The sequence below is a fragment of the Leptidea sinapis genome, chromosome 25 (assembly GCF_905404315.1).
Source record: "Leptidea sinapis chromosome 25, ilLepSina1.1, whole genome shotgun sequence".
In the NCBI taxonomy this organism is placed as follows: domain Eukaryota; kingdom Metazoa; phylum Arthropoda; class Insecta; order Lepidoptera; family Pieridae; genus Leptidea; species Leptidea sinapis.
The window spans coordinates 12,428,653-12,455,273 of record NC_066289.1 but is presented as its reverse complement, the minus strand read 5'-3'; the positions used below and the strand labels follow the sequence as shown (position 1 = coordinate 12,455,273).

At 34.4% G+C, this 26,621-nt stretch overlaps 2 protein-coding genes across 10 annotated transcripts in view; one reads left to right on the top strand and one right to left on the bottom strand.

Moving 5' to 3' along the window:
* Positions 1-3,074: 3,074 nt before the first annotated feature.
* On the top strand, positions 3,075-7,826 carry LOC126971953 (putative GPI-anchor transamidase). The gene is made up of 7 exons (XM_050818487.1): positions 3,075-3,278; positions 3,374-3,652; positions 3,925-4,133; positions 5,057-5,174; positions 5,292-5,402; positions 6,697-6,872; positions 7,696-7,826. Exons 1-7 carry the CDS (start codon positions 3,198-3,200, stop codon positions 7,769-7,771), a joined length of 1,050 nt encoding a protein of 349 aa, XP_050674444.1. The 5' UTR covers positions 3,075-3,197; the 3' UTR covers positions 7,772-7,826.
* Positions 7,827-10,256: 2,430 nt separating this feature from the next.
* Positions 10,257-26,621, bottom strand: part of LOC126971948 (carbohydrate sulfotransferase 11) — a 59,408-nt gene continuing 43,043 nt past the window's right edge. For all 9 annotated transcript variants that reach the window (XM_050818477.1, XM_050818473.1, XM_050818475.1 and 6 more), the window contains 5 exons: positions 26,174-26,361; positions 23,156-23,453; positions 18,640-18,819; positions 17,649-17,806; positions 10,257-16,158 (listed from right to left, as the gene is read on the bottom strand). In XM_050818477.1, the coding sequence (XP_050674434.1) occupies positions 16,077-16,158; positions 17,649-17,806; positions 18,640-18,819; positions 23,156-23,453; positions 26,174-26,361 (906 nt within the window). In that variant the 3' untranslated portion in view covers positions 10,257-16,076. The remainder of the gene's footprint in view (positions 16,159-17,648; positions 17,807-18,639; positions 18,820-23,155; positions 23,454-26,173; positions 26,362-26,621) is intronic.

Here is a 26,621-nt window from a genome sequence, read left to right as displayed (position 1 = left end):
AAGCAAATTAATTTCTCGTCTCAGGTTCAATTTTGATTTTATCCCTATTCACCCCTGGATCCCTAATCACCCCGTTTTACGGTACATGCTATAAAGCAGTTCCGATTTCTTTTTATTTTTTCATGCAAAATTACTGAATAAGTAATTTTTTTTGTTTAGCCCGGACATACAGACAGACATTCAATTATATACCATTTTGGCTTCCGTGTTGTTTACGGAAGCGAGTTTTCTTTTAAAAAAAATCATGTAATTTTTTTTAATTAATTTTAATTAATCATTTAATTTTTATGATTTTATTATTTGTTTATAATTGTCTTCTAGTCAATAGTTCAATAAAAAACATTTAAAAAATTATTTCTCAATTGTGTTTTTTTTGTTTTAAAACCATAATTTCCAAAATTATTTATTAAATTATTTGATTCGAACACTACTATGAAGTTTGCCACATTTGACGACAACAATCGCGGCGCGAAAAAGTGAGATATCTTTGTGTCTATTAAAAATATGCGTTTTGTAATAGTTCTATAGAATCATGACCCGTCGGTTACGTTTTCTTTATTATAGCTCTAATTGATTTTTAAGGAATCGCTCATCTCTTATTTTATTATTTTATTTATTCGCTAGTAATAACAATATATTTATTTTCTTCCTAAAAGATCGTACACTAATACAGTAAATATATGAGTGTTACAGTTTTAACAGCTGGTATTTGTTAGGAGCTGATGTCTGAAGTAGGTTTACATAAGTTTACTTGTTTCAGTTATAACTAAATAATTAAGTTAGTATAAGTTGAGTCTAAAAAACTAATATAAGGTCTTCAATACCTTTTTGGGCGATGTATATGCTTTTACACAATCGCAGAAAATGTACAGAACAAATGTGTTACGAAGTTCAAAATAATTGTTAAACAAACTTTTTATGGTAAAGTTTATTATAGCATAAATAACTTTATTAATGATACCACAGGTTTGGAATGTAGAGACCCTCCTCAGGTTATTTAAATAATATTTTTTGTAACAAAATTTTATTTTAAAATAAAGAAAGAAGCCCGCTGAGTTTCTTGCGCATTCTTCTCAGTTCTAAGGCATACATTGTCGAATGGGTGGTAGTTTTTGTCGTTCATAAGTGATCTTAAATCCTACTTTGAATAACAATAATTGAAAGTAGGGGAAATTGAAGAAGGTAGGGCTGAGATTTTCACAGGGTTGTAAGATTAATTTTAATATGTATCGATGTACCTATTTACTATGTCTGACCTGAATGACCTGTCGCTCTCAATCTTTGCCTGTAGAAATGACGTCCGTCACACACAATTGATTTAATATGAATGACGCTATGCTGGTCGTTTATGTTGTCGCTATGTTTTTGTAATGTTTTACTTTCCCCCGGGATCCCGTCACTTTTATGGGATTTTAAAATTTTGATTATACACATTGTTTAACCGGCAATATAAGGAATCAACTTGACAAATTTTACTAAATTATGCATGATTTATTGTATGCTAAGCTATATAACAAATTATAGTTTATAACTTTCGGGAACTCGTAAATTTGTCAGGGTGAAAAGTATTCAAGATGTTGACCGCCAAATTTTTTATTAATTTGGGGCATAAGTTTTTGTGCAGTAAGCTAGTCGTATATAAGCTATTATAGTTTTCAAGAATCCCACGGGAACTTTTTAAGTTTCCAGGATGAAAAGTATCTAAGATGATGGCCGGCAATGTAAGATACCAACGTACCAAATCTTATTAAACTATGTGCATAAGTTTTTGTGTACCACGCTTTATAAGTAACTATAGGAATTTAACTGTCCTACAGGAACCTTTTAATTTTTCAAAGTATCTAAGATGTTGACCGGAGATGTAAGGTATCATCATGCGAAAATTCCATCAAATTTAAATCGGTCAAATTTAAGTAGTTTCAGAGATTAGCCGACAAACAGACAGAGAAACAAAAAATGTCAAAAAAATTGGAACTTGTTCTATTTCTCTTCTTACATACCCCTGACTTGGTTTTGATCATTTTTTTTCTTTGTACAGAAATTTTATCTCTACAGATTTATTATAAGTATATAGAGTAGGTATAGATAGTAGTAACGTAAAGTATAATGATAGAATTTTATACAAATAGCTTTGAAGTATATCATTTGTGGAATTTTGTTTGTAGTAAATGAAGGTTAAGGTTATATTTTATCAGTTAACTTTTATAAATAATTTTGTTTGTATAATAAAGGTTACTTATAATAGTAATAAATAAAGCTTAAAGAGCGGTGACTCCCAACACAGGCGATAAGCTTAACGGGAGACACCTGCCCCTAGTGTTTAAGTACTTTTTGTTAAAGAAGTAAACAAATTTATTATTATTTCTAATATCAGTTAGTTAGGTTTTTAGTGCACTGGTAACAAGACCATTAGCTCAAACCAAAAAAAAGCGTGTGGCACTCGGGGACTGCCACGGTAAAGCTATTGCATAGCATTTTTTATCAACTTATGCAATCATAATTATTTATTTATTTTATTTATGCAGTATTTTTTTTGATAAAATTAATTTAAAAAAGCAAACGGGAAGTGAGTAAAATCTAACTTGCAAGATTTGATTACAGACAGACAACGGGACAGGTGAAATTAAATAAAAATGCTTGTCATAATAATAAAACTTAAAAAACGTCATAAAAAAATAAAGAAATTAAAAAAACTCAAGACGTATACCCCAGGCTCCAACCTGAGACCTTCTGCACAAAAAGACATAGAAATATCTATATAGATCTAGTGAGTAAGTGTTAGGTTATTTTCGTTACGGAATTTCTGCATTCCGTCTCCACGCTCAAGGCCCGCGATAGAAGCTATGCAATAGCTTAATACAATAAAAGAAGCATATTTAAATCATTTTTCTTTATACTCGATTACAAGAAAAAATCCCGCTAGGATTATGAGCAAAAAAAATTTTGAAGTAGGCTAGACTTTAAATTTTCTTTGGCTAGCCCAACCTCCATTGTTACAGCCTCGAGCACGCTAATCATGTATTGTCATTATAACAAAACTCAAGTCAAATGACCAACTAACAAATGTCAAATCACAAATGTCAATACTCAATATCAATAAAATAGAAACTACAAACTGTAAATAATAAATAAAATGAATATTATTCCTTAAAATCCTTATTATTAAATGTTATGACCAATATTTAAAGCGGTTTAAAATGTCGAAGATATGTTGTCTTAAACTATTCATATGTTATGTATTTTTAAATTTAATATTTGTCGATACTGATGCTTTTGATGTGAGATCAACAACAACTTTAATTTAAACTTTATGATCCATAATATAGTATATAAAAAGGAATTTACAATATTTAACATAAAATGTACTTTTCAGATTCCGGAAGGATTTGAAAAGTCGAATCATACCAATAATTGGGCTGTACTAGTAGATACATCACGATTTTGGTTCAACTACCGCCATGTAGCAAATGTTTTATCTATTTATCGAAGTGTGAAGCGGTTGGGTATACCCGATAGCCAGATAATACTCATGATATCAGATGATATGGCGTGCAATCCACGGAATCCTCGGCCTGCTACTATCTTCAACAATGCTCATGAACAAATTAATGTTTATGGAGATGATGTAGAAGTGGACTATAGGGGCTATGAAGTGAGTTATTTATATTAAACAAATCAGGTTCGGAGAGCAGGCTGATTGGTACAAAAGGCTTAGATTTTCTTGTTATAGTCAAAAATCAATAGGATGATTCAAGCAATATATTAAATAAACTGCTAAAATATTTTTAGCTCCAGAGATCTATATTTAAATGTCTGCTGCTAATAAGAAATCTACTGCTATATTGTCATGCTAGAGATGCTGCTAGATCCCTATATTAATGTATTTTTCCTAAAATGTAACATGATAAAGTATAATTATTTTAGGTATCTGTTGAAAATTTTGTCCGTTTACTCACTGGTCGTGTACCACCAGATACACCAAGATCTAAGAGATTGCTAACTGATGAAGGAAGCAATATTCTCATCTATTTAACTGGACATGGAGGGGATGGGTTCCTAAAGTTCCAAGATTCTGAAGAAATAACCAGCCAGGAGTTAGCTGATGCTCTCGAACAAATGTGGCAAAAAAGAAGGTAATTTTTAGACAAGATAATTTTTTTATTTCAAAACTCTGAATGTTATCAAAAAATACTTATGTTACATATAACTTGTATATCCTTAAATAGATTGGCCTTGTAATTTTTGGGTGCTCATAACATGTTAACACTATATCAATATTTTGTTTTAATTGGAATTTTCTCATAGAACCATAATATATGTTATTATATATTGATTTTTAAGGATTAAAAACTTTAAAGTCTGGTGAGAGTCTAAAATGTGCTTATGGTCATTAAATATTTACTTTGTCTTATAATTTAATTTAATTCATAGTCTTATGAGAGTATTATAAAATGTCATATTTTTGGCAAGGAACTGTTATTTTGGTAGGATACTCCTTGATTCATATTGTAGATTATTCATCTCATTTATTTAGGCATACAATGAAAAATGTAATGGACTTACAAATAAACTCGGTATAAAGTTATATCTGAGAATATTAAACCAAGAATATGTAAAATGTTGACTATATCGCTGAAAACTCTATCAATACAATGATAATTCTGAAGTTTTTTAAATGTCAAGTCTTTCAAATAAATGTTAGAAACATTAAGTAACATCCAACATAACATTGTAAACAAAATGTGTATTTGTTAATCTTTTGCATATTCTTGGTTTATTCTTAGAACTTTATGCCAATTTTATTATTTAGAGTGTTGAAATTAATCATAAAACACTATCCCCTTTATTCATAATGGTCCGCTAACTTTAAACAACCGCTAAGGAGTGTTTTTCTCATTCTGACTTAGGTCAATAGAAGAAGACACAGTGTGAATTAGCAATGCTTTAAGTTAGCAGACTATTATGAATAAGGGGGTATAGCATTTTACTATTAATATTTAGGTACATTTATTAACATTTTATTCCTGAAGTTTTGATATTGCATATTTTTTTTTAGATACAATGAAATATTCTTTATTATTGATACTTGTCAAGCCTCATCAATGTATGAAAAATTTTATTCACCAAATATTCTTGCAACAGCCAGCAGCTTGGTTGGTGAAGATTCACTGTCAGTAAGTTACAAATTATTTTTTTAATGTTACACAAAATTACTTCCCCAATGTACAAAATTGTATTAAAGCTATTATTTAATAAGAATTAAAGAATAATGCAATGTTAATCTTTTGTAGCATCATGTGGATTCAGCCATCGGAGTCTATATCATAGATAGATATACATACTATGTGTTGGAGTTTTTGGAAAATGTACATCCAAACAGCCACAAAACAATGTCAGAGTTTGTGAGTAATATTTCTTTATAAAGTGACATAAGTAATGTATTTAGTAAATAATAATAATAAGTAAATAAATGAACACACGGATAGACTACTACTACTAACTACTTGACCATCTTAAAAAAATATTTAAAAATAGAATTCACATCAATTTTCCATAATATCACTTCAGAACAACCTGTAAGAAATCTAGTAGCCGCGCGCTATTTTAGGCACTGACACCTACTTCGTGCCGTCCGCGTCGTATGCGATCACGTAAGGATGATTATAAATTTGTTTCCTTATTATATATTTTGTTTAATGGAATTTTTTTAAATTTAAATTATTTACTTAAAATTTTAGATTTATTTTTTACGATTAAGGTTAAGATAGGTCTACCTGTGTGTTCATTTACGGCTGTTTCCAATATTCAGTCTATCTCTTACTTGAGATAAAAATCGTAACTATCTTTGACTTTTCTGTCCCAATAAACTTATCGACCTCATTGGTACACGTTGCCTGTCAATTGGACGACGTATAGCTTTGAGAGTAGGAAAATACATTGACGTATTGAAGGCCCCGAAACGGGGCCCATATGTCGGACCCCTACCGACTAAAAACCTCCTCTATGCGGTCAGCCAAGAAGGCTTTTACACCGACATTGGACGTAGGCCGTGGAGGCGATGGCGTGGCATTCAGTTTTCTTTCACTATCCATTTGACTCGTTCGGGCGGTCTTGAAAGTATTAGGGCTATATTAAGTGACCCCAACACTACAGTTTTGTCCCACATGGGACGATTTCACACTCTATTTGGCTTGTTGGAGCGGTCGTGAATGGCCAGTTTAAAATAGTTTTTTAGAATATTGTATTAACACGGATAAAGCAGTTTGCGAGCGCAACTACTTCCGAATTCATAAAAATTAATATTTAAGCCTAATTGAAAGGTGTAACCTAATGTTTATTAGATAACCTATGCTACTTTTCATGAATGTGGTGGTTATCATATTATATAGACAATAATTATTCTATGATACATTTAGAGACAGCACCTTCAAACTAACAAAATCCATTTAGGTCATTATAAACAAGTAAATTCCCAATCGCCTATTAAAACGTCTTTAAGGTTTTTAACTGAACACTTTATCATTACGTGGCGTTGTTTTCAAAGCGTGGTAAAAACACAACTGAACAAAACTCTGCCTAATGGACGCGTAGGCAGAGTTTGCTTTAGACAATTATTGAGCGTGATTGTGAGTCTACTTGTTTATTGTACGTGAATGTTTTATTTTTTCTAATATAACTGTATAATTCATATTTCAGTTGTCCGTGTGTCCTAAACATGCTTGTATATCAACTGTAGGTGTCAGACAAGATTTGTTTAAAAGGGATCCAAGAAAAGTGCCCATCACAGACTTCTTCGGGTCCGTCAGACCGATAATAATTACCACAGATCCTATCGATATCATTGAGATTCCAAAGAGAAACAAAAACACTGAGTAAGTATTATTTAATTGACTTATCGTCATGTCATGTCTGTCATTGCTTGTGGCGGGTCGTCGCCTAAATTATGGCAAGGAACGCGATAGCTGGTCCATGCTTGTGAACGGGTGCTGCTCGGAATGACTGGTTTCAGTCACTTAGAACTCTGCTGCTGTTGGTAATAATAATAATAATATAAGCCTTTATTTAGTCAAGTTACCACTCAACAATAAACATTCATGTGAATTTGAACTGTATGAATCTGTGGAAATACACAGATTTTTTATTTGTAAGTTACTACATTCATCAGAATTGTGCGGGCCCTAGAAACTGCATGTGTGTTGGTACTTAGTCAACAAAAGGGTTTTCATAAAATCATAATAAGTTATTTAAGCCATTATACATTGAATTGAATCTATATATATATATATATATGACAGATTTTATTTATGTATGTATTCACCAAAAACTCGAGAACTGTTAGCCTATCATCAACATGACCACTCCGACCTAAATAGTTATGTTAGTGCCATATATATGGCGCTGTTGGCGGTGATCTTTATCTTTTGAATTTGCGTATTGATAAATATTGAAATATGGATTGGATAATTTAGAAAAACTAGCTAATATGTATTATGGTTACACTGGTAACTGGTAGGTCACGCCGATAAAGTGGCAGGTACACCAGTATTTAATAAAGAGCCATTTAGTAATAATAGTTATTTTAACGTTGATAATATCAGTATCAAGTAGCTAACTTCATACAAAGAATAGTATACTAATTATAATTATGAATAATTGAAGATAATTTTATGTAAATGTATATAATTTTTGTTTCAGAAATAAAACTACAAATGTGGTACAAAAAAGAATGTATTTACCACAGTTCCCAGTGCATTTAATACCAAGCAGTTAGATAGTTATTAATTTGTATTATTCTTATTATTTAATAAATAAGGTATTTCTACATATTTCAAGGTTTCATTTGTTATCATTCGGGAAATCTTAATCTCAAATGAATATTTTGCGGAAGGTAGATGATACACGGGCCATGCAGTGCTCTAAAGGAAAATTGTCTTTCGATACCTTCATAAAAATGTGTAAACCGTAAATAGCTGGTAACGCTCCTGTGATTCCTCTGGTTTCACAAAAGACCATGGGTGGTCGCTTGTTTTCCCTCCTTGTCTTAAAAAAGGAGGATTCTTTCATAAAAATTCCAACATTAAAGACAATCAACATTCATAAAGATTAGTGCTCAATTGTAAATTTGTAGGCAGGGGCTGATCAATAGTTTGTGGGGCCCTGGGCTAATAGTAAAGGGTCTGCATTATTAAAACTTATAGCGCTGATGTCACAATACTGAAAAATAGGACAGTAATATATTTTATTTTTAATATGAGACTCGCAAATGGCAAAAAAATCTTTGAAGTATTATAATTTGGAGTCCTTCATATCCACGGGGCCCTGGACAAATAAGCCTTCACATAGATCCGCATCTGGTTGTAGAAATGTTCGATCATAATATGTTTATTATGACGAGAACCTCTGTTTACTATCATGGCGTGGGGTTTGGATCTTTCGTTACAACCTTATGATGTTACTATTGCTTAATAATTAACTTACTAATCTGTTGATGTCTGAGGCTAGAGCGTACTCGGACTCTGCTCAGACTTTATTTACGTAATACTAAGCTTAATCTTTGATTGGGTATTTATAGTCATTTGACAGCTGAGATTATTCTGAGCTTAATCTAAGACAACCAAATAGAAAGGTTAAGCGCGTGTTTCATTATACAAAGTACATTGTCGATTATTATTAAACAAAATCTTGACAGTTAAAAGGATACTCAATTATAACAGTATCCAAAAGTTATTTAATTATTAGTTTTATTGAAATAAGTGTGCAGACAGTGATAATTGTACGGGAATTTTAAAACATTGAATAACAGCTGTTGTGATGACGCAAGGAATTGTTGTTCTCCTATTTGGAGTTTACTCCTTAAGAATCGATTTTCATATGAGGCGCCAGGTATGAGAAAAATATGGACAGTAAAATCTGTTCATCAAATCGAATAGTAACGTTTTTCTCCTTTAAATAAAAACAGACTTTGTGTGCTAATAAATAAGGCAACAATTAGAATTGTATATTCCTGTCGGCAACTGAAATTATCGAGTAATACGACAACATAAAGCTTTTCGATAGATGGCGCTGATCACAGATTTATAATAATTAGGTACCTGACCATAAGAAATATCACTTATCTGTGAAGTTATTTTTTTTTATTATATATTTTTTTAATTAATACGCTTTTATTAGCTTTTGCTTTATGTCTGTTTGTAACCGACTCCATTGGACTTGTTTTGTTTAGTACCTGTTCAAAGACAATCGTTCTTGAGGAGTAAACTCCAGTCGTGCGTCGGAGCTGACACACACACTTTTTTTTATTTTGTAATATGAAGTGTTGTGGCTGATGAAAGTAACTTTCCTAAAATTTATTAGATGGCGTTGAACCGCAGGCAACCCATCTAAGTTCAAATTAAAAATAAATAATACTAGATTAAACGTCATCTAGTGTCTCTTTCATAAACTATTTCGTATTTCCAAATCGAACACTGAATCTATGGAGTAAGTACCTGTTGAAAGACAATCGTTGTTGAGGAGTATAGACCTCCAGACCGCCCTCGAAGAAGTAGGCGCGGCTGTGTTCATCAAACCGCTGCCACTCGTCACTTTGACGATTTCCAGCGGCCACAACCTAATATAATACGATTCGCACACTTTGATAGAAGCCCGACGAGATAGTCCTCGTCCTGTAATCGTTTAACACTACTCACACTCACATCACAAATCACACCTACAATAACACTACACACAAATAGTCACACACTTACATACACTCACACATACATACATATATCACGGCACTCGCCGGCGAGTAAAAAATACTTGATTAAACGTCATCTAGTGTCACATTCTTAAACTATTTCGTATTTCCATATAGAACACTGAATCTATCGAGTTATACGACAACATAACGGTTTTCGATAGATGGCGCTGATCACAGATTTTTAATAATTAGGTACCTGACCATAAGATAAATTACTATTATCTATGAAGTTATTTTTTTTAATTAATACGCTTTTATTAGCTTTTGCTTTATGTCTGTTTGTAACCGATTCCATTGGATCTGATTTTGTTTAGTACCTATTCAAAGACAACTGTTCTTGAGGAGTAAACTCCAGTGGTGCGTCGGAGCTTACTCTTACTTTTTGTTCGGCTTATAGTCTGAGGTTTTACTAATTCGTCGTTATGGTGAACTTAAGTGTGAGCTAGATAAGTCTAAGTTCGCTGTATAGAGCCTTACAATGTTAGATATTCAGGTTGAAATAAAAGTGTAAATATAATGCGCAACTTGTATTTATTTCTCTACCGGCTAATGAATTAAACTCTTGAACGTCAACACAACCGACCCTTACATTATATATCTATACTATAGCAACATCACGCTCCTCTCATAAATGATAATATGATATGAGATCAATTCTAAAAGTATAGCACCATTCCAGTTACGTGCGTAGGCCATAGCTTTTTGGTCTAATCATTCCAATTAACTACATTAGAGGCTACACTAATAAGTTCTATACTTACAACTCTGAATTGATATAAGCTTTACTACTTATCTTACTTATCAAAAACTAGTTGCCCCCGGTCCCGTACAGATGTGCGTTGTGCTACGGACAGATGGTGTCACTTTTATGGGGCGACTATTTGAATTTGATTTTTACTGGTTAGTTTCTTTGCTCAGCATGCCGGCAAGAGTACCACAGCTACGCATTTTTCTGATGCCAAGCACTAGTTGTGAGTGTACTTTGATGGGTGTTCCCAGTGAAATTACGGGTACTTAAGGTATTTAACATCTCAACTCATTGCGACGAGCGTCACTGGGGTGCCGCTTACAATTTTGGGTTTTCAAAATTCCTGAGTGGCACAGCGAAGGTGAATAGACTTCTTGTCGAGCTAAAAATATAGTTGTTGCTCTTGTAAGTTGGTAAGTTTGACAACACACAATGTCCCGGGGCCAGCTAGTGTTTGACATTAGAGTAGATTTCAGGAATTTATATAGGTAGTATAATCTTACAAATATAATGTGTTATTCATTAAAATTTAACCTTAATTATCAAAATCTTTGGAAAGCGGAAAAAACAATAACAGGTTCCGGCTTTATCACATCAGCGATTTAAGTTCAAGTTTAAGGTAAAATATGAAATATTCGTCTATTGTCGATTTTCAAGCTCACGATTCAAAACCAGACATTTTATTCGTTCTACATAATTTGTTCTTGAAAGTATTCTATTGATTTTTAATTAACCTGAGAGTATATGCTACCTGATATGTTTTAATCAATTATATTTTCAATCTCAAAAATTTTGAAATACTGTGTTTGCAGGTGGTATATATAAGCCAATATTACCATAAAGGATGAAATATATAAATTTCTGTAAGTTTTTTAAAATAATTCATTACCACGAAAATTAGCTTTAGGTATATAACTTAAATAGTTGATATGATAGTGTTTGTAAATTAATGCTTTACATACAAGAATTATGTACAGATCAAGTAAAAGTATCACAAACAAGTAAGTAATTTCTTCCTAATTTCAGATAAATTCATCGAGTTATTATTTATTAACGGATTACACTGTTATAGAAACAACTTAAAAATAAACAAGCTTATTATGAATTCTATGATGCAGTCGCGAACTTAGAATTTCGATCAATGACCCATTACTATCATTATCGGTTCTAATAAATTGCAATCGTACGCACTTAGGTTATTAAATCTACTGTTTTGCGATTGCATTTTTTTTGTTTTCTATATAAGCCATAATATATACCTATATATAATTTAGAAATCTTATAACTCGATTGGTCGATGAAACTTATATAAGTTAGTTACTTGGGGTATATACCCAACTACAGTACAAACTCGATTAACCGGACTAATTGTTGTCTTGAGACATTCGAGATAATCGAAAAGTTATATGAAGAAAAGTGGGCGTTGTGCATATGGCGTAATGTTATGTTTATTAAAAACAATAAATACTGTATATCCACAAAAATAAATGTTTATTAAGAAGTTATTTTTATTTTTTTATTGAAAAGGAAAAAAATACTTAAAGGCCGGCAACGATCCTGTGATTCCTTTGGCGTTGCAAGAGAATTTGGGCGGCGGTGATCACTTAACACCCGTCCGCTCGTTTGCTTACCTCTTCCATGAAAAAAAAAAACTTTATTGCTGCTACATCACGAATTCGTTTTAGCTGTAGTAAACTCACAGTATCGCTCTGTTTGTTTTTCAAACAACTTCAGAGTTGTTTCCATGACATGAAGTGCTTCATCATGAGATAGTTCTATTGTTGTTGTTTTATTATTATTGTTGTTGCATCAAGTAACATTCACATAGGATGGTGTTATGCCAGTTACGACACTTTCATGCTTGCATACATTCGACTAATAGGTATGTAAGATGGCGGTTCGTAGACCGAATTATCGCGAGTCCGTATAACTGAGGTCCGTATAATCAAGTTTCTATTGTACTAGAATATGTAATTGAAACAGTTTAAAATATATGCCTATTAACAGTAATCGAAGAAAATGAAAGACATTAAGTAGCTATAAATCTAAATAACAATATAAATTCATAGACAACTTTTAGATATATTACAAGTCTATGGTTATATCTACTAATCGCTCCATACTACTATGTATCATCTATAGATCTTTATAACATCCAGCTATATACCTAATCTATAATAATATGCATACAGATAGTTTAATAAATACGTACAGCCTATGTAAAGGACCAACATACTAAATATTTTATATATACCTCTGCACAATTTTAAACACCTAAGTTCATTAACAACAAATCGACTTAAAGACTGAGTAAAACACAACATGAACTTGAAGTTAACATTTTCCGGAATTCACGCAATTTTCTGATAACATGTGTGTTAGTTTGTTTTACAAACTAAAAATAGCCAATACAGTTTAACAGTACTTACTTATAACAAATTAAAACCGTATATTTATTTACTTACATTGCCTTCAGCCGAGCGACGGATAAATAAATATACTTACTAACATAAACTTCCTTTTGTTAAGGCATAGTCACACTAGGTTGAATAATAAATATTACTTAAATTTGAATTAAGTTAAGAACATGCTCTAGCTATTATTATGTCGTGTTGCTGTAAATTTTACTCTAATATAAACCTTTTAAAAGTAACCAACGACTTTTCCTTCCTTCATACCTATACACATCAAAGTTACATATCAGCTGTATGTGTATTGTAATTTTACTTTAGCGTGAGTTAATCTCAAAAATATTATCGTAAAGGTATTATAAGTTGATTAAACTCTTAACAAGGTATATTACATAACATTCATTTTACTGATAAAGAATAATATTTAATACTGTACTAAAGTATAATGAACATCGTAATATTTAACTGTATCTAGGTAACAATAACCAGAAACTTGACGAATAATCAATATCCGCATCACTAGTTAGTAGATAAATGAATTTAAATTTTGAAAATGATTTATACGGATAAAAAAAGGAGGTAAGTATTTAATAAGTTATTAAAATACAAGATAAATAGACTTTTTTTTAAAACGACTATAGGTCCCGCTAGGATCTTGAACCTTATAAAAGAATACATATCTTAAAAATGTGATTGAATTATATCAAAATCTTTGTCTAAAAGACACACATTTCTAAACGGAAATATAACAAAAAGGCTTGTCTCAAAGCTGGCATTAACTTGGTTATAAGACGGAAATGTATAATAAAAAATTATAAATAAATGTTTAAAAAATAGTTTCTGTACATCATCGGTGAGCTAGGGACAGATGCATGTGGTGTCATTTATCGATAAGTGCAAACCATTTACTAATACTTCTAGGTGTCGATATCGGTAATCGCTAAATGACGACGCACAACCACACAAGTAAACTTATGTCTCTAGCGCCCCGATGCTTTCTACTTAAACCTCTGGGTAAAACCGTAATGCCATAGTCAATGGGCAATTTCCAATATTATTGTTAGATATTAGACAAAGGTTCCAGAAAAACTACATTTAGAATATATATAAAAGAACATTGTGCGTGAAAATAATAATTAGCAAAATGGTTTAGAAATACCAACTATGAATCCAAAACATGCCCTGCCCGAGGTGCCATAAAACATGTCTATAACGATAAGCCCAGGCCACACATGCCTGCCGATTCTTTCATAGTAAATTGACATCTATTACGTACCACTAGTGCTGCGAACGACATCGGATATCCATGAATTACCACTAGCGCACTGCAGATTTATGTCACCATGGGCAGCTGAATATGACAGTATTTATACAAATATGATTTTTCAATAACAAAATATATTTAGCAAATAACAATTCTCATATATGATTTACAGTAAAATTAATTAATACATTTCCCAAAATTTTTTTTTGCTTTGCTTTGCAGTATACCCAACAAAATAGCTGGGTATAATGATAGAAATTTAGTTTGCATAAGATTTTAATAAACTATGTGCCTATCGCTTAGAATTATTTATACATTATTATAAAGAAACTTATTTACCGTACCAAAATATTTATATAGATAATATGTAGGTACCTAATTATATAAGGACTTCTTGCTTATTCTACACTACGGAAGCACGTGATTAATCTACAGAAGTTTACAAATATTTCATCAGATATACAACGCGCTGCGAGTTACCCGTAATGATTAGTGATGGGTCGGCAACTGAACTATCGATAAGCTCTAAGTTGAGTCAGCCGATGACTATATGAATTAGTAAAATTCGCGGACACTCGGCCGACACATCCGTTAATAGCAACTCGTGTACCGATTATTATCTGAACTTCATACTTCATCTAAAATTTATCAAATCTAAGAGCATAAGGTCGTTTTTAGGCTCTTAGATTTGCTATTAACTTAGATACAATTACTGCCGACTCAGTAGATAATTAAGATATCCAGATACTGACGATAAGGTAAATATACCTAGGATTTCTTTATTGAGAAGCCGGGACACAATATAATTTTTTTTTGGTTTTCTTTATTCCTTTTGTTCCTTTCTTAATTCAAAAATATATTTTAGTGAATGCAAATTAGTTAGTTTTCTTTTTAACGTTAAATTGGAAACAGCCTTTAACTAGTGCCTATAAAATATTGTGCAGTTGGCAACAGAACCAGGCGTTTTACTTTCGCTAATATTATTATGATACTTTTACTACTACTTTTTAGTCTCACTTATTTATATTAACTTTGGTTATATTTATTTTGTTTAATAACTCATAAATGAAAATGCCCACCATTTTAATTCGATATATTTAGGTACTTAAAATTAATTCGTTCGAAAATACATTATAGTGATGTACCACAAAAATAAATCTACATAATGTACAACTATGATTCTCAATGTTTGACGTAAATAGGTTCATTGAACTTAATCTTCGAGGTACACTATAATTAATACATATATACTAAATTTCGAGACGAACTAGTTGTACCAATAAAAGGTTAAAAAAACTATACGAAGTGCCATCATCATCATATATCGTGATTTGCAAGTGTTGCTAACGGTCATAAATGGCCCCCATAATCATAAGTTAGATACTGTATTATTTGCACAGTAAAAGAACAAGTATATTGTTATGTTTAAGGAATTAGGTTTACTCAAAAATTTGCTAATCTATAAGGACGCTTGATTATAATATGGATCAATTTGCAATAATTCATTCAAGTTTTTTTTCAATTACGTATTACGTATTTGAACATTCTTTGGCATTAATTTCTAGTCCTCTTATTTTGAATTAGTTGGTAAGAACGGAAACACCAAAAAAAAAAAAAAAATCCAAATCACACATTATCAGCTAATCTGTGTAGATACAGTACACAGTCTCTAACCGTTATATCTTCAAACTTCTATGGTTTGGATAAAGTAAGAATTAATATGAGTTTATAAGATAGAGTAAGAAGTTAGCTTACTTACTAACTTAGCTCTTACGGCCACGTCTAATAAAAGATAATCAATTATCTATGGTTCTTAATAATGCCCTGCGCGACTCAAGAGTCTCTCCAGTTCCTCTTCATTGTTCGAATGCTGATCACACCATCATAAACATGTTTATTATTATTATTTAATCAGCGATGCGTCATGCTGTCCTCCGATTGCACGATTTCATAGTAATTCTCAACTGTATAGTTGAACAGCAGGAAATCATATCTGAAATAACAAAAATAAAATAATTTTATACATAGTTTGTTCCTTGCATATAATCATGGTCACACGTTTTTTTTTTAATTAACATAACAGATAGCGCGCGAATTGAGTGCAGAGTTCAGGAATGTGATGTGACCTAATTATAATTGATGACCATAATCATGAGTGTGTCGATAAATTTAAACAATGCTCTATGTTTACCATTTTTACATAATAAAAAAATACGTGCGGACATGCAGCGGGAGGAGGTGCTCCCACACTGTACCCCAGGCCCAGACTGCATTCAACTCACGCGATAACTGTAGGTACTAGAGTATAAATGGTTGTCATTCTCGCTTAAATAACTTTTCTTGTGGCGTTGATGTGGGACGAGTCGTTTGGTTCACTAAAATACAGCGCGGCAGTTCCCTAAAATACTCGGGCGCTTCTTGTGGTGTCTACACGACTGTCTCCTCGTGAAAACCAAAAATGTGCAAGAGAGATGAACATTTCTAACGAAGAGACAACAGTATAGAAAAGGAAAGCGAATCTATTGTTATTGGAACCGATTTTGATTGACAAGTGTCGTAGCGTAGACTAACAGACAGCCCGATTATATTGAAGTCGTCAACTTAGCTGTAGTTGTTAAGTAAGTTTATTTTATATTTCTTCAAAAATACTTCACATGTTGATCAAACGTTCATGTCTAATTAAATTTTCTCATAACTCTTGTTTTTTTTATAATTTACGTACTTATTATCTTTTAAGCTTTAATCTGGTTTTAATCAACCCAAATTTTAATCTAGTCAAATCAGATTTTTATTTATTTTATTAATTTGGTAAACATAACACTTCTGAATGTCAAAAATCTTACCACCAAATCGGAAAAATGTGAGCTTTAATGAGGAGAGAGACAGATTAGGTAATTAAATACCCTGTAAATTTTTCGTAATAGTTTTGGAAACTAGCTGTGCCGTTCTTTCGTAGACAGCAGCAATCATGAGCTTTAAAATGGCGTTTTAATCAATTAAATTTGATTTTTTTCTATACAAGAGGAGGACAAACGAGCGTACGGATCACCTTATGTTAAGTGATTACTGCCGCCAACATTCTCTTGCAACACCAAAGGAATCACAGGAGCAGTGCTGACCTTTAAGGAAGGTGTACGCCCTTTTTTGAATATATAGATGTCATGTCGTCCCAAAAAGACTGTTTAAACAAGCTCATTCCACAGCTTTGTAGTACGAGGAAGAAAGTTCCATGAAAACCGCTCTGTGGAGGACGGCCACACATCCATATAGTGGGGATGATATACTAACTTGTGGCGTGTCAATCGAACAGCTCTTCGGAACACTCCCCATGATAAATGGTAGAAGACACACAATAACGCGACGTGTTCACAGAGCACTGGGTTTATTCTTAATCAAATGAAAACTATGAAATTATGGCGTTAATCACCTTTGAGAGAGATAATAATGTAGATTGTAGGTATACAGAGTAGATGGTATACTCACTTGTACAAGTTGAACAGTCCATCAAGTTGTGACTTGCTGATCCTCGAATACAGATGGTTAATGTTATGAAGAGTGTTCGTCCCTTTACCACTGTTACGCCATTCCGGCCGTATCACTTCTTGAAGACGTGCCATTTGGATAAGAAACCTCTGATCCTCCTATATAAATGAAAAAAAAAAAAACAGTTTTAATAGGATTACATTGTTATTTAAAAATTACTAAGACAATTACAACATATGAGATAAGAAATCAACATTTATCCCTCGAAAATAGCAAAGCATTCAATTTGCAATCTTATTCATAAATCATAAGTTCTTCGCCCTGCGCTACGTCTCACCACCATCGGTATTATTGCTACATAGATACACATTAAGAGAAAAATATAAAGAAGTAAAAATTTTGACTGTTGCATCTCAATATAAGAAATCAGAAATATGTATGTAATTAGAAATACGTAATCAGAAACTGTAACAATCATAATGTTAACACTAGGAACAAACCTAAACTTCTTTTGCATACTACTCGTTTAAGTCAAGTTAGTAAGTCTTTTATTGGGCGATGTATATTCTTTTACAATATGATCCCAGAAAATGAACAAAAAAAATGTGTTAGCAAATTCAAAAGAATTGTATAAAAACGTTTGTATGGTAAAGTATAAATTATAAATGTTTATTGTACGATATAACATTGTAGACATATTATTATGAAAATAATAATAATAACGGAAAAGTTTAAATTGAAATAATTCCGTTATTTAGTAGTTACGTAACTAACTGCATACTTACGATCTCGTAACTATTCTACACAGCCCTACCTTTTTTTCGGTACTATGCAGTTACTTAGGCAGAATATTTGATAAATTTAATTTGAAATAATTCCGTTATATACTATGAAGCTAACTGAGTACGATGTCTTAACTATTCTAGCTAGCCTATTCTATTTGGGTACTTAAAAACAAGTTGTGTATTTTAAATTTTAAAATTATACATACATCTAGGGTTTCGAACTTCAGGATTACATCGAAGTTGAACTTGCACGGAGTACAGAAGCTGGTGTATGGGGTCCAATGCATGTCGAGTGTACGTTTTGCTTTAGCTTCATCCAGCACGTATGACACGAACTCTTCAAACACAGGATACCGCGTCGTTGGTGCAGGCTTCGATTCTTTAGCCTGAGATAAACATTTAGGCCTAAGTATATTCATTACTTCCACAAATTAATTACAAAAGCCATATGCCTGTGCTACCTCTAATAGCCTCCACACACACAGACACACACATTCACGTCTTTTTCCGTCGGAGTAGGCAGAGACAACAGAACGCCACTTGCCTCTATCCTTACAAACCTCACGCACTTCTTCTACTTTCATTACTCTTTTCATACATGCTCACCGGTTCCGGGTAGTTCGGTCCTTTCCTTTTTTCAAAACGTCGTCAATTTGGTCGATGAATGTCCTACGATGTCTCCCGCAACCGAATTGCCCACACACATTAGTAGGCTTCATAGAAGTTGAGAAAAAGTTTATAGGGTAGATAAACTATTATAATAAAACCTATACTTCGATGTTGTCTAAAAAAGTTTTATTGAAAGATTAACCCAACTAATTGGTAACCACAGATTATCTTAACGCTCAGCCTTGGATTAGAATATCATGACTTTTTTGCCTTAACATCAAGTTTATGCAATAACATTTTTATAACAACGCATAAATAATACTGGGATATTCTCACACCGTTCTCTCAGTGTCCATTTGTTTTCGAGCAGTGGTAATGACTTAATTGACCCCCTAAGGCGTTCTAAAGTTATTAATTTTAAGGGGAATGACTTTTTCACTTTGACATAGTCTTTGACATAAAATATCGACGGTATTTTGAACAGGCTGATGATCGAGTAGGATAAAATCAAATTGAAATCATGCAAGAGAACCACATCTCTAACGGAAATAGAGCAAGATACAAAAGGATAGGGAATCTATTGTTGCTGTAACCAATTTTGATTGACAAGTCGTAACCAGTCAGCCACGCTTAGCGTTATTATTAGTTTCTCAGTATTTTGAATATTAAACCATTAGCTAACGCACACATTGGCAAATTTGGTCAGGTCGTCTATATACAAGGACATTTACTCTAAGTGTATTGGTTTAATATCTATCGTAGGATAACTGGGATGTGTTGGATCGTCGTGGTTGTTCAATCTATTAATAGACTGTCGTACGGATGAATGACGTCATCATGAAGTGTATTATTCTGTATGCAGATGATCAAGTTACCCCGCCCTTCTGGGAGTTTTAAAGTAAAACACACATAGATGCTCGCTTAAACATTTTGATATAACAACCTGGAAGATTAAAAGCTAATACAAAATAGTAAAGGCCTACAGTTATTTTATAGTGCTTAAATAAAAAAACATTCGTAGTTCAAACATACATTGTACGTGTAAAATCTGTGTACATCTGCCACTTTCTTTTCAAATTCATTTGTGGCTATCAGACTGTGGCATACTCTACCTGTTAGTATAAGAAAGGCTCAGACGCTGAATGCATTTAAAAAAAAAAAAATACTACTTCTTGGAAGAAGTCGCTTAATGAAAATGTAAAGTATAACTATTATATAAATATATACTATATCTTATTATTTTTGTAGTTCTTAGATTCTATTTATATCATCTTTTGTTCGTGTATCTAACATTATAAATGTATACATGTGTGTGTGTATGTTAATTTATTGCTTTACGTCAAGTTATAAATAAAATCTCCAACACCTTTAGGTTGCCTTTTTTTTTTTTATGTAATAGGAGGACAAACGAGCGTACGGGTTACCTGTTGTTAAGTGATCACCGCCGCCCATACTCTCTTGCAACAACAGAGGAATCACAGGAGCGTTGCCGGCCTTTAAGGAAGGTGTACGCGCTTTTTTTGAAGGTACCCATGTCGTATCGTCCCGGAAACACCGCACAAGGAAGTTCATTCCACAGCTTTGTAGTACGTGGAAGAAAGCTCCTTGTAAATCGCACTGTGGAGGACCGCCACACATCCAGATGGTGAGGATGATATCCTAACTTGTGGCGTGTCGTGCGAAGGTGGAATTCGGCGGCAGGAATTAGGTAAAACAGCTCTACGGAACACTCCCCGTGATAAATGCGGTAGAAGACACACAATGAAGCGACGTCTCTACGCAACGCCAAGTGATCCAGCCGTTCACTACTGGGTCCCCGACAATTCGCGCTGCTCTGCGTTGCACGCGGTCAAATGGATCGAGCTAATACTGGGGTGCGCCAGACCAGAGATGACAGCAATACTCCATGTGTGGCCGGACCTGCACTTTGTACGGCGCTAGAATGTGGGCCGGCTTGAAGTATTGCCGTGCTCTATTAATGACGCCCAGTTTCTTTGAAGCCAATTTGGCTTTGCCCTCCAGATGGCCACGGAATTGGCAATCGCTCGAGATTTCGAGACCCAGTATTCCGATACTAGGCGAGGCTTTTAGGGAAGTGTTGTCGAAGAGCGGTGATGCGACAAATGGGGTTTTTTTAGTGGTAAACGCGCAAACTTGAGTCTTCTGGGGGTTAAATTGGACAAGGTTCAATTTACCCCATTCCGCGACCTTCTCAAGAGAGGACTCGATAGAAGACACAAGTTTCTCCCGGCACTGGTCGACGATTTTCCGAGAGGGACGTGCATGGCCCGTGTATACGGCATCACCAGTGCTGTCATCTGCATAGCAATGAATGTTGGAGGTGTCCAACATATCATGCAGAAGAAACAGCGTAGGAGATAGCACACAGCCTTGGGGCACTCCAACATTCACGGGCTTCGGGTTCGAGCAATGTCCGTCGACAACGACCTGTATGCTGCGCCCAGTGAGGAAGCTGGAGGTCCACTTGCACAAGCGCTCGGGAAGCCCAAATGATGGAAGTTTAGAGAGGAGCGCCTTATGCCATACACGATCAAAGGCCTTCGCTATATCCGACGGCTGGCTGAAGTTACCAAGAGCAGCTTTCGACAACGACCAGAACTTGCGTGTTCCGGTCGGGTAACTGGAAAGCTGCTCGCCGATTTTGACGACGTGTTTTGACTTTGCACGGGCGATTTGCCGCTTAAAAAATCTGGAAGCACGGTTGTATTTCCTCTTTAGAACTATGCAGTTCGGATCCTTTGTGCAAAGCGCCGCAACCCAAGTTCGATACGCCTGTTTTTTGCAGTCAGATGCTGCTTTAACTGACGCATCGAACCAGGGCTGTGATCTGCCACCGATCGGTACTACAGAGCTTGGTATAAAAATATCCATGCCCTGTAGTATCACATCGGATACTGCAACGGCGCAAGCACTAGGATCATCCGAAGGGAAAAAAACCCTGCTCCAAGGGTAGGATGCAAAAAAGGAACGCATCCTATCCCAATCTGCTGACTTGTAGTGCCAAACGCGGCGGGTCGCTGGTGGTCTGCGACGTTGGCGTCGAATAGGCACTACACTCCTGACCAGACAATGGTCGGACGTTCCGAGAGGGGCGTCGACAATGACCTGGTAACCATCGGGATGTGTAGTCAGCAGAAGATCTAATAAGGACGGCATGTGGCTATCCACATCCGGGAGCCGCGTTGGCGACTCAACCAATTGGGACAGATCGTACGCCAATGTAAAATTATGCACAGATCGCCCTGCGTAGTCTGTGGTACGTGATCCAAGCCATTCGGCATTGTGCCCGTTGAAATCACCCAAGACTACGATTTCAGCGGAGGGGATCTGTGCAAGCACGTCGTCAATTGCCGCTTGAACGCAGCCCATGAGATGATCGGTTTCTGCGTTACCACTATGGGACCTGTAGACACACGCATAGATGCGGACGCGGTCCTCTAAATCTACGCGGAGCCAGAGAGTGGACAGGTCCCTACCCTCAAAATTGCCGAGACGGCGACAGCAGATATCCTCCCTAACGTACACACATACCCCGGCATGAGGCAAAAAATTGTGCTCAATTTTGTAGCTCCCCGAGCTAGAGTGCTCGGGGAGGGATTCTCCGACTCTAGTAGAGCCGGTACCCTCCTGGGGTACTATCTCTTTAGGGACCGCTTTCATAATCTTTGTTGGGGATGGGGGGGGGGAGGGAATGGCCTCCAGTCCTCGACACTAACCTATGCGAAACATAGCGGCTCTAGGCCGCTACTTCACGCCGGTATTCTGTGCGAGTGTGGTAATTAACCCGGACGAGTCTGGCCCGATTGTGCTGACGTCAAAAGACGGCTGCGTGACTCTCCCACTTCTAAAGAGCCTGGAAGAGATCGCTGAATAGCGATATGGTCGCTCATTGTGCTACCCACAGTGCTACCATAACTCTTATAATATATTATGTATGTTCAAATTGTACCTCTATTTTTGTTGTAGAGTTGTTCTACTTACTGGACTAAAAAAAGGAAAAATCTCTTTGTCACAAAAATACTATTCACAAACAATATAATTTTTTTTTGATTCATAGCTGTACTAGGTCTCAAATAAAAAACAAAACCTTACCTTTCTATATTTCCTTATGATCCGATGTCCCATTTTATCGTGAAACGACTTCGGCCAAGCGTGCACGATCTTATCATTGTACGCCGAGGCAAGTCTCTCCAACGGATGCCTCACTATCAGGAAGGTTATAGAGTCTCCCTGCGCCTTCCTTATCATCTCTACGTTCGGCCTCGCGTATCTTTTTCTCGCTAACTCTAAAGGCACCTCTTTGGTTCTATTCAAGAACGCCGCCGTGTAATTCGCCATCAAATTAAAGTTGTACATCCATGACGTTGACGCCGCTTTGAAGATGTTACACCTGTCAAACAAACAAGGTAGGTATTATGTTGTGTTTTATTTATATTATTGATGCTAGAACTTGGATTGTTATATGAGATATATTTATCACATACTTTTGTAGGGGTATACAATTCAACTGTTTGCATTTTGTATGTTTGCCGCCTTTAAATTGTTCGCCGATAATGGACAAATTAGAAATATTTTATTTTCGTTTGAAAGTGCATACCTACAGCCCAGATTAGGTAAAAAATAAGAAGATCAGATGAGGGAATTCCGCGCCAGTCTGTCTTGCTTCCCTCTCTCTCACTCTCACTCCAACCAATTGTTACTTTTATAGTATTAAATAAAGATACTAATAATGTACATACATAAAATTCTAATGTAATTGTATAATAATTAAATATTTTATTAGATAATAAATAACCTTTCCTTACATTATTATATTAAAATACATAGAGCATAAGTAATAAACTAAGCTTTTCTCAAGTTAAACAATGGCAATATTAAACAGTTCAACTTAGATTAGTTTAAGTTATCACTTCTGTCAGGCGTCCCGAGACGCACAAGTTTTCAACAAAAAATCAAGTAAACTTTGCACTATTTAGAACCTGGGTTTTAAAGAATCATTATGAGACAATTTTAACGAAATAAACATTTTGACTGTTGTATCTCAATATATTCTTGATAATGTTCGATATTAACGAATTTGTTAAAAATGATGACATAAAGTTAACACGAGGAACAAACATAAATTTGTCATGCCTACTACTCGGTTAAGTCGAGTTAGTAAGTCTTTTATTGGGCGATGTATATGCTTTTACAATATGATCTCAGAAAATGTACAAAACAAATGTGTTACGAAATTTAAAAGAATTGTTAAAAAACGTTTGTGTGGGAAAGGTTACTATAGCATAAACTTTTTCTTAATGATACCACAGACTGAGAAGAAACACCCACAAGCTCTTTAATTATAAATGTTTATTATTGTTATTGTTTTACATTGTAATCCATATTTGTATAAAAAAGCCCGCTGAGTTTCTTGTGACCTTTCTTTCTTCTCAGGTCTGAGGCAGTCTATTTTGATTGGGTGGTAGTTTTTGACGTTCAGAGTGATTTTGAATCCTATATGAGTAAAAAATTTACTACATAATATTATAAAAAATAGTCCTCCGCCGCGTCTGTGAATCTGTCTGTTCGGGATAAACTCAAAAACTACTGTATCGATTTTCATACTGTTTTCACCAATGGATAGCGTGGTTATTGAGGAAGGCTAATTTGTTAATTTTTTATATACATTAACTATATTAGTTTGAGAAGTCGGAAAGCTTTCAACGGAAACGCTGTCTGAACCCTTTGAGTTATGGCTAACATTCCACAATAATGTTTTGTGGAATTGATCTATACTTAGATCTAGACTTCCTAGTCTAAGTAAGTATTATATATAAGTAGACGACCCGGCTAACGGCACTTATTAAAAGTGAGTTATCACGTGTAGTGTCTAGATTTCTAAGGGGCGAAAACCATACAAATTAAAGGGAACGAAAATAATAAAAAAAACGTATCAGAATTTTAGAAAATATTCATCACGTGGATTTCTTTAGACCCTATTTTAAAAAACACAAAATTATAACTCTAAATTGAATATGTCTGAAGCTTTAATATTATTATTATTTTAGAATTGTTGAATCTCACAAAAATTGTTGTTATTCCAGTAAGATTTGAGTTTTTTGTTGAGAGCCATAACAATGTACGCAGTACAGTATGATTACACCCACTCAGTGTATATTATAAACAAGTGTTATTGTGTTTTACTTTAAATAACTTTAGTTTATTGTGCGTCTCTCGTGATCCGTCAGCTGTTATAAAAATGACCCGAGGAATCAAAGCCCGCCAAACTGAGGAACAGCTCCAACTTGAGAGAAGTTCGCTTGTCTCAGGATGACAGCCGCAGTGGGATATCTTCGTGTTGTATCGCAATATGCTACGCCTTACATCGTTAGGTATTTCGTAACTCGATCTTATTGACACTGATATCAGTATCATCCGCCCATATAGATGGATTGTTTTTTTTTTAATGTTCCCAAATTCCTTATCTTCTAACCCGAGAACCTTGGAAACGGTATCCACGTTGATCCCAAAAATGTGTGACGTCAATCCGATAATTAAGAATGGAAAAGAAACTGGAAATGATTCCACTTCTGTCCATAGTTTTCTTTCACCGTCATCCATTATATATGGAATCGGCTTAAAATTCCCTCGGGAACTTTTTGGGACAAGTTTCTGAATGAAAACGTGGAAAGCGTAACAAACAAACTTTCAGTATCAGTATTGTCGGTTCGCCAATGATATATGAATGTATGTTTTCTAACAATACGTTACGTTGTTAAATCCCATAAAATTAAGCTTTATGACCCAATTTCATGGTTTACTATGCCGTAACTCACACTAATCTACGTAAATTGTAAACTACGGAAACCCGAATCATATTTCTCAGTAACACTAATTTATGTTTACCTAGTACTTATAGTATAATTTGTCACGTGTTTTGTACCACAATTAAAGCTATTTCGTGGAATTACATTTCATATAGTGACTAGCAATACGTAGCGCGTACACCTTCCTTAAAGACGGGCAACGCCTGCAATTCCTCTGGTGTTGCAAGAGAATGTGGGCGGCGGTGATCACTTAACCCGTACGCTCGTTTGACCTTCTTTTACATAAAAAGTTTCGCTTATTTACCAGATGACGTGGTACTGTCGATTGATGAGGTATTCCCAAGCGTAGGCTTTATGCCCAGACCCATCTAGGCCCAGTCTAGAACATTCGCTCCTCAGGTAATCGCGTCTTGTATCCATTCTTGCTCCGATCTCCAGGAACTTTTCTCTCGGCAATAAACTTTCGTCGTGAGATCCATTCTCGTAAACATACTGCAACAAAATATTTTTATAGTTATACTAACTGGTAAGAAAGAAAAATCGCTCTATAATATCTATACAATACCAAGCTATCAGTAAGTAAATTGTATTTTTATGATTCAAATGTGCATTTGCCTGCATTAAGAACGTGTATATTTTGTAAAAATATAGTAATTGTACAGGATGAACCAAAAGTCCATTTATAATTGGAATGATGATTAAAAAAAACTAATTACAGTGGATCAAAATTGTTTATTGTTTTCGATAGTAAA

Excerpts from the sequence above, each read along its gene's own strand:
- LOC126971953 (XM_050818487.1), top strand. The coding sequence starts at position 3,198 with ATGTCGAAGATATGTTGTCTTAAACTATTCATATGTTATGTATTTTTA. Across the intron at positions 3,653-3,924 it reads TGGACTATAGGGGCTATGAA|GTATCTGTTGAAAATTTTGT; the intron begins GTGAGTTATTTA and ends TAATTATTTTAG. Across the intron at positions 5,403-6,696 it reads ACAAAACAATGTCAGAGTTT|TTGTCCGTGTGTCCTAAACA; the intron begins GTGAGTAATATT and ends TTCATATTTCAG.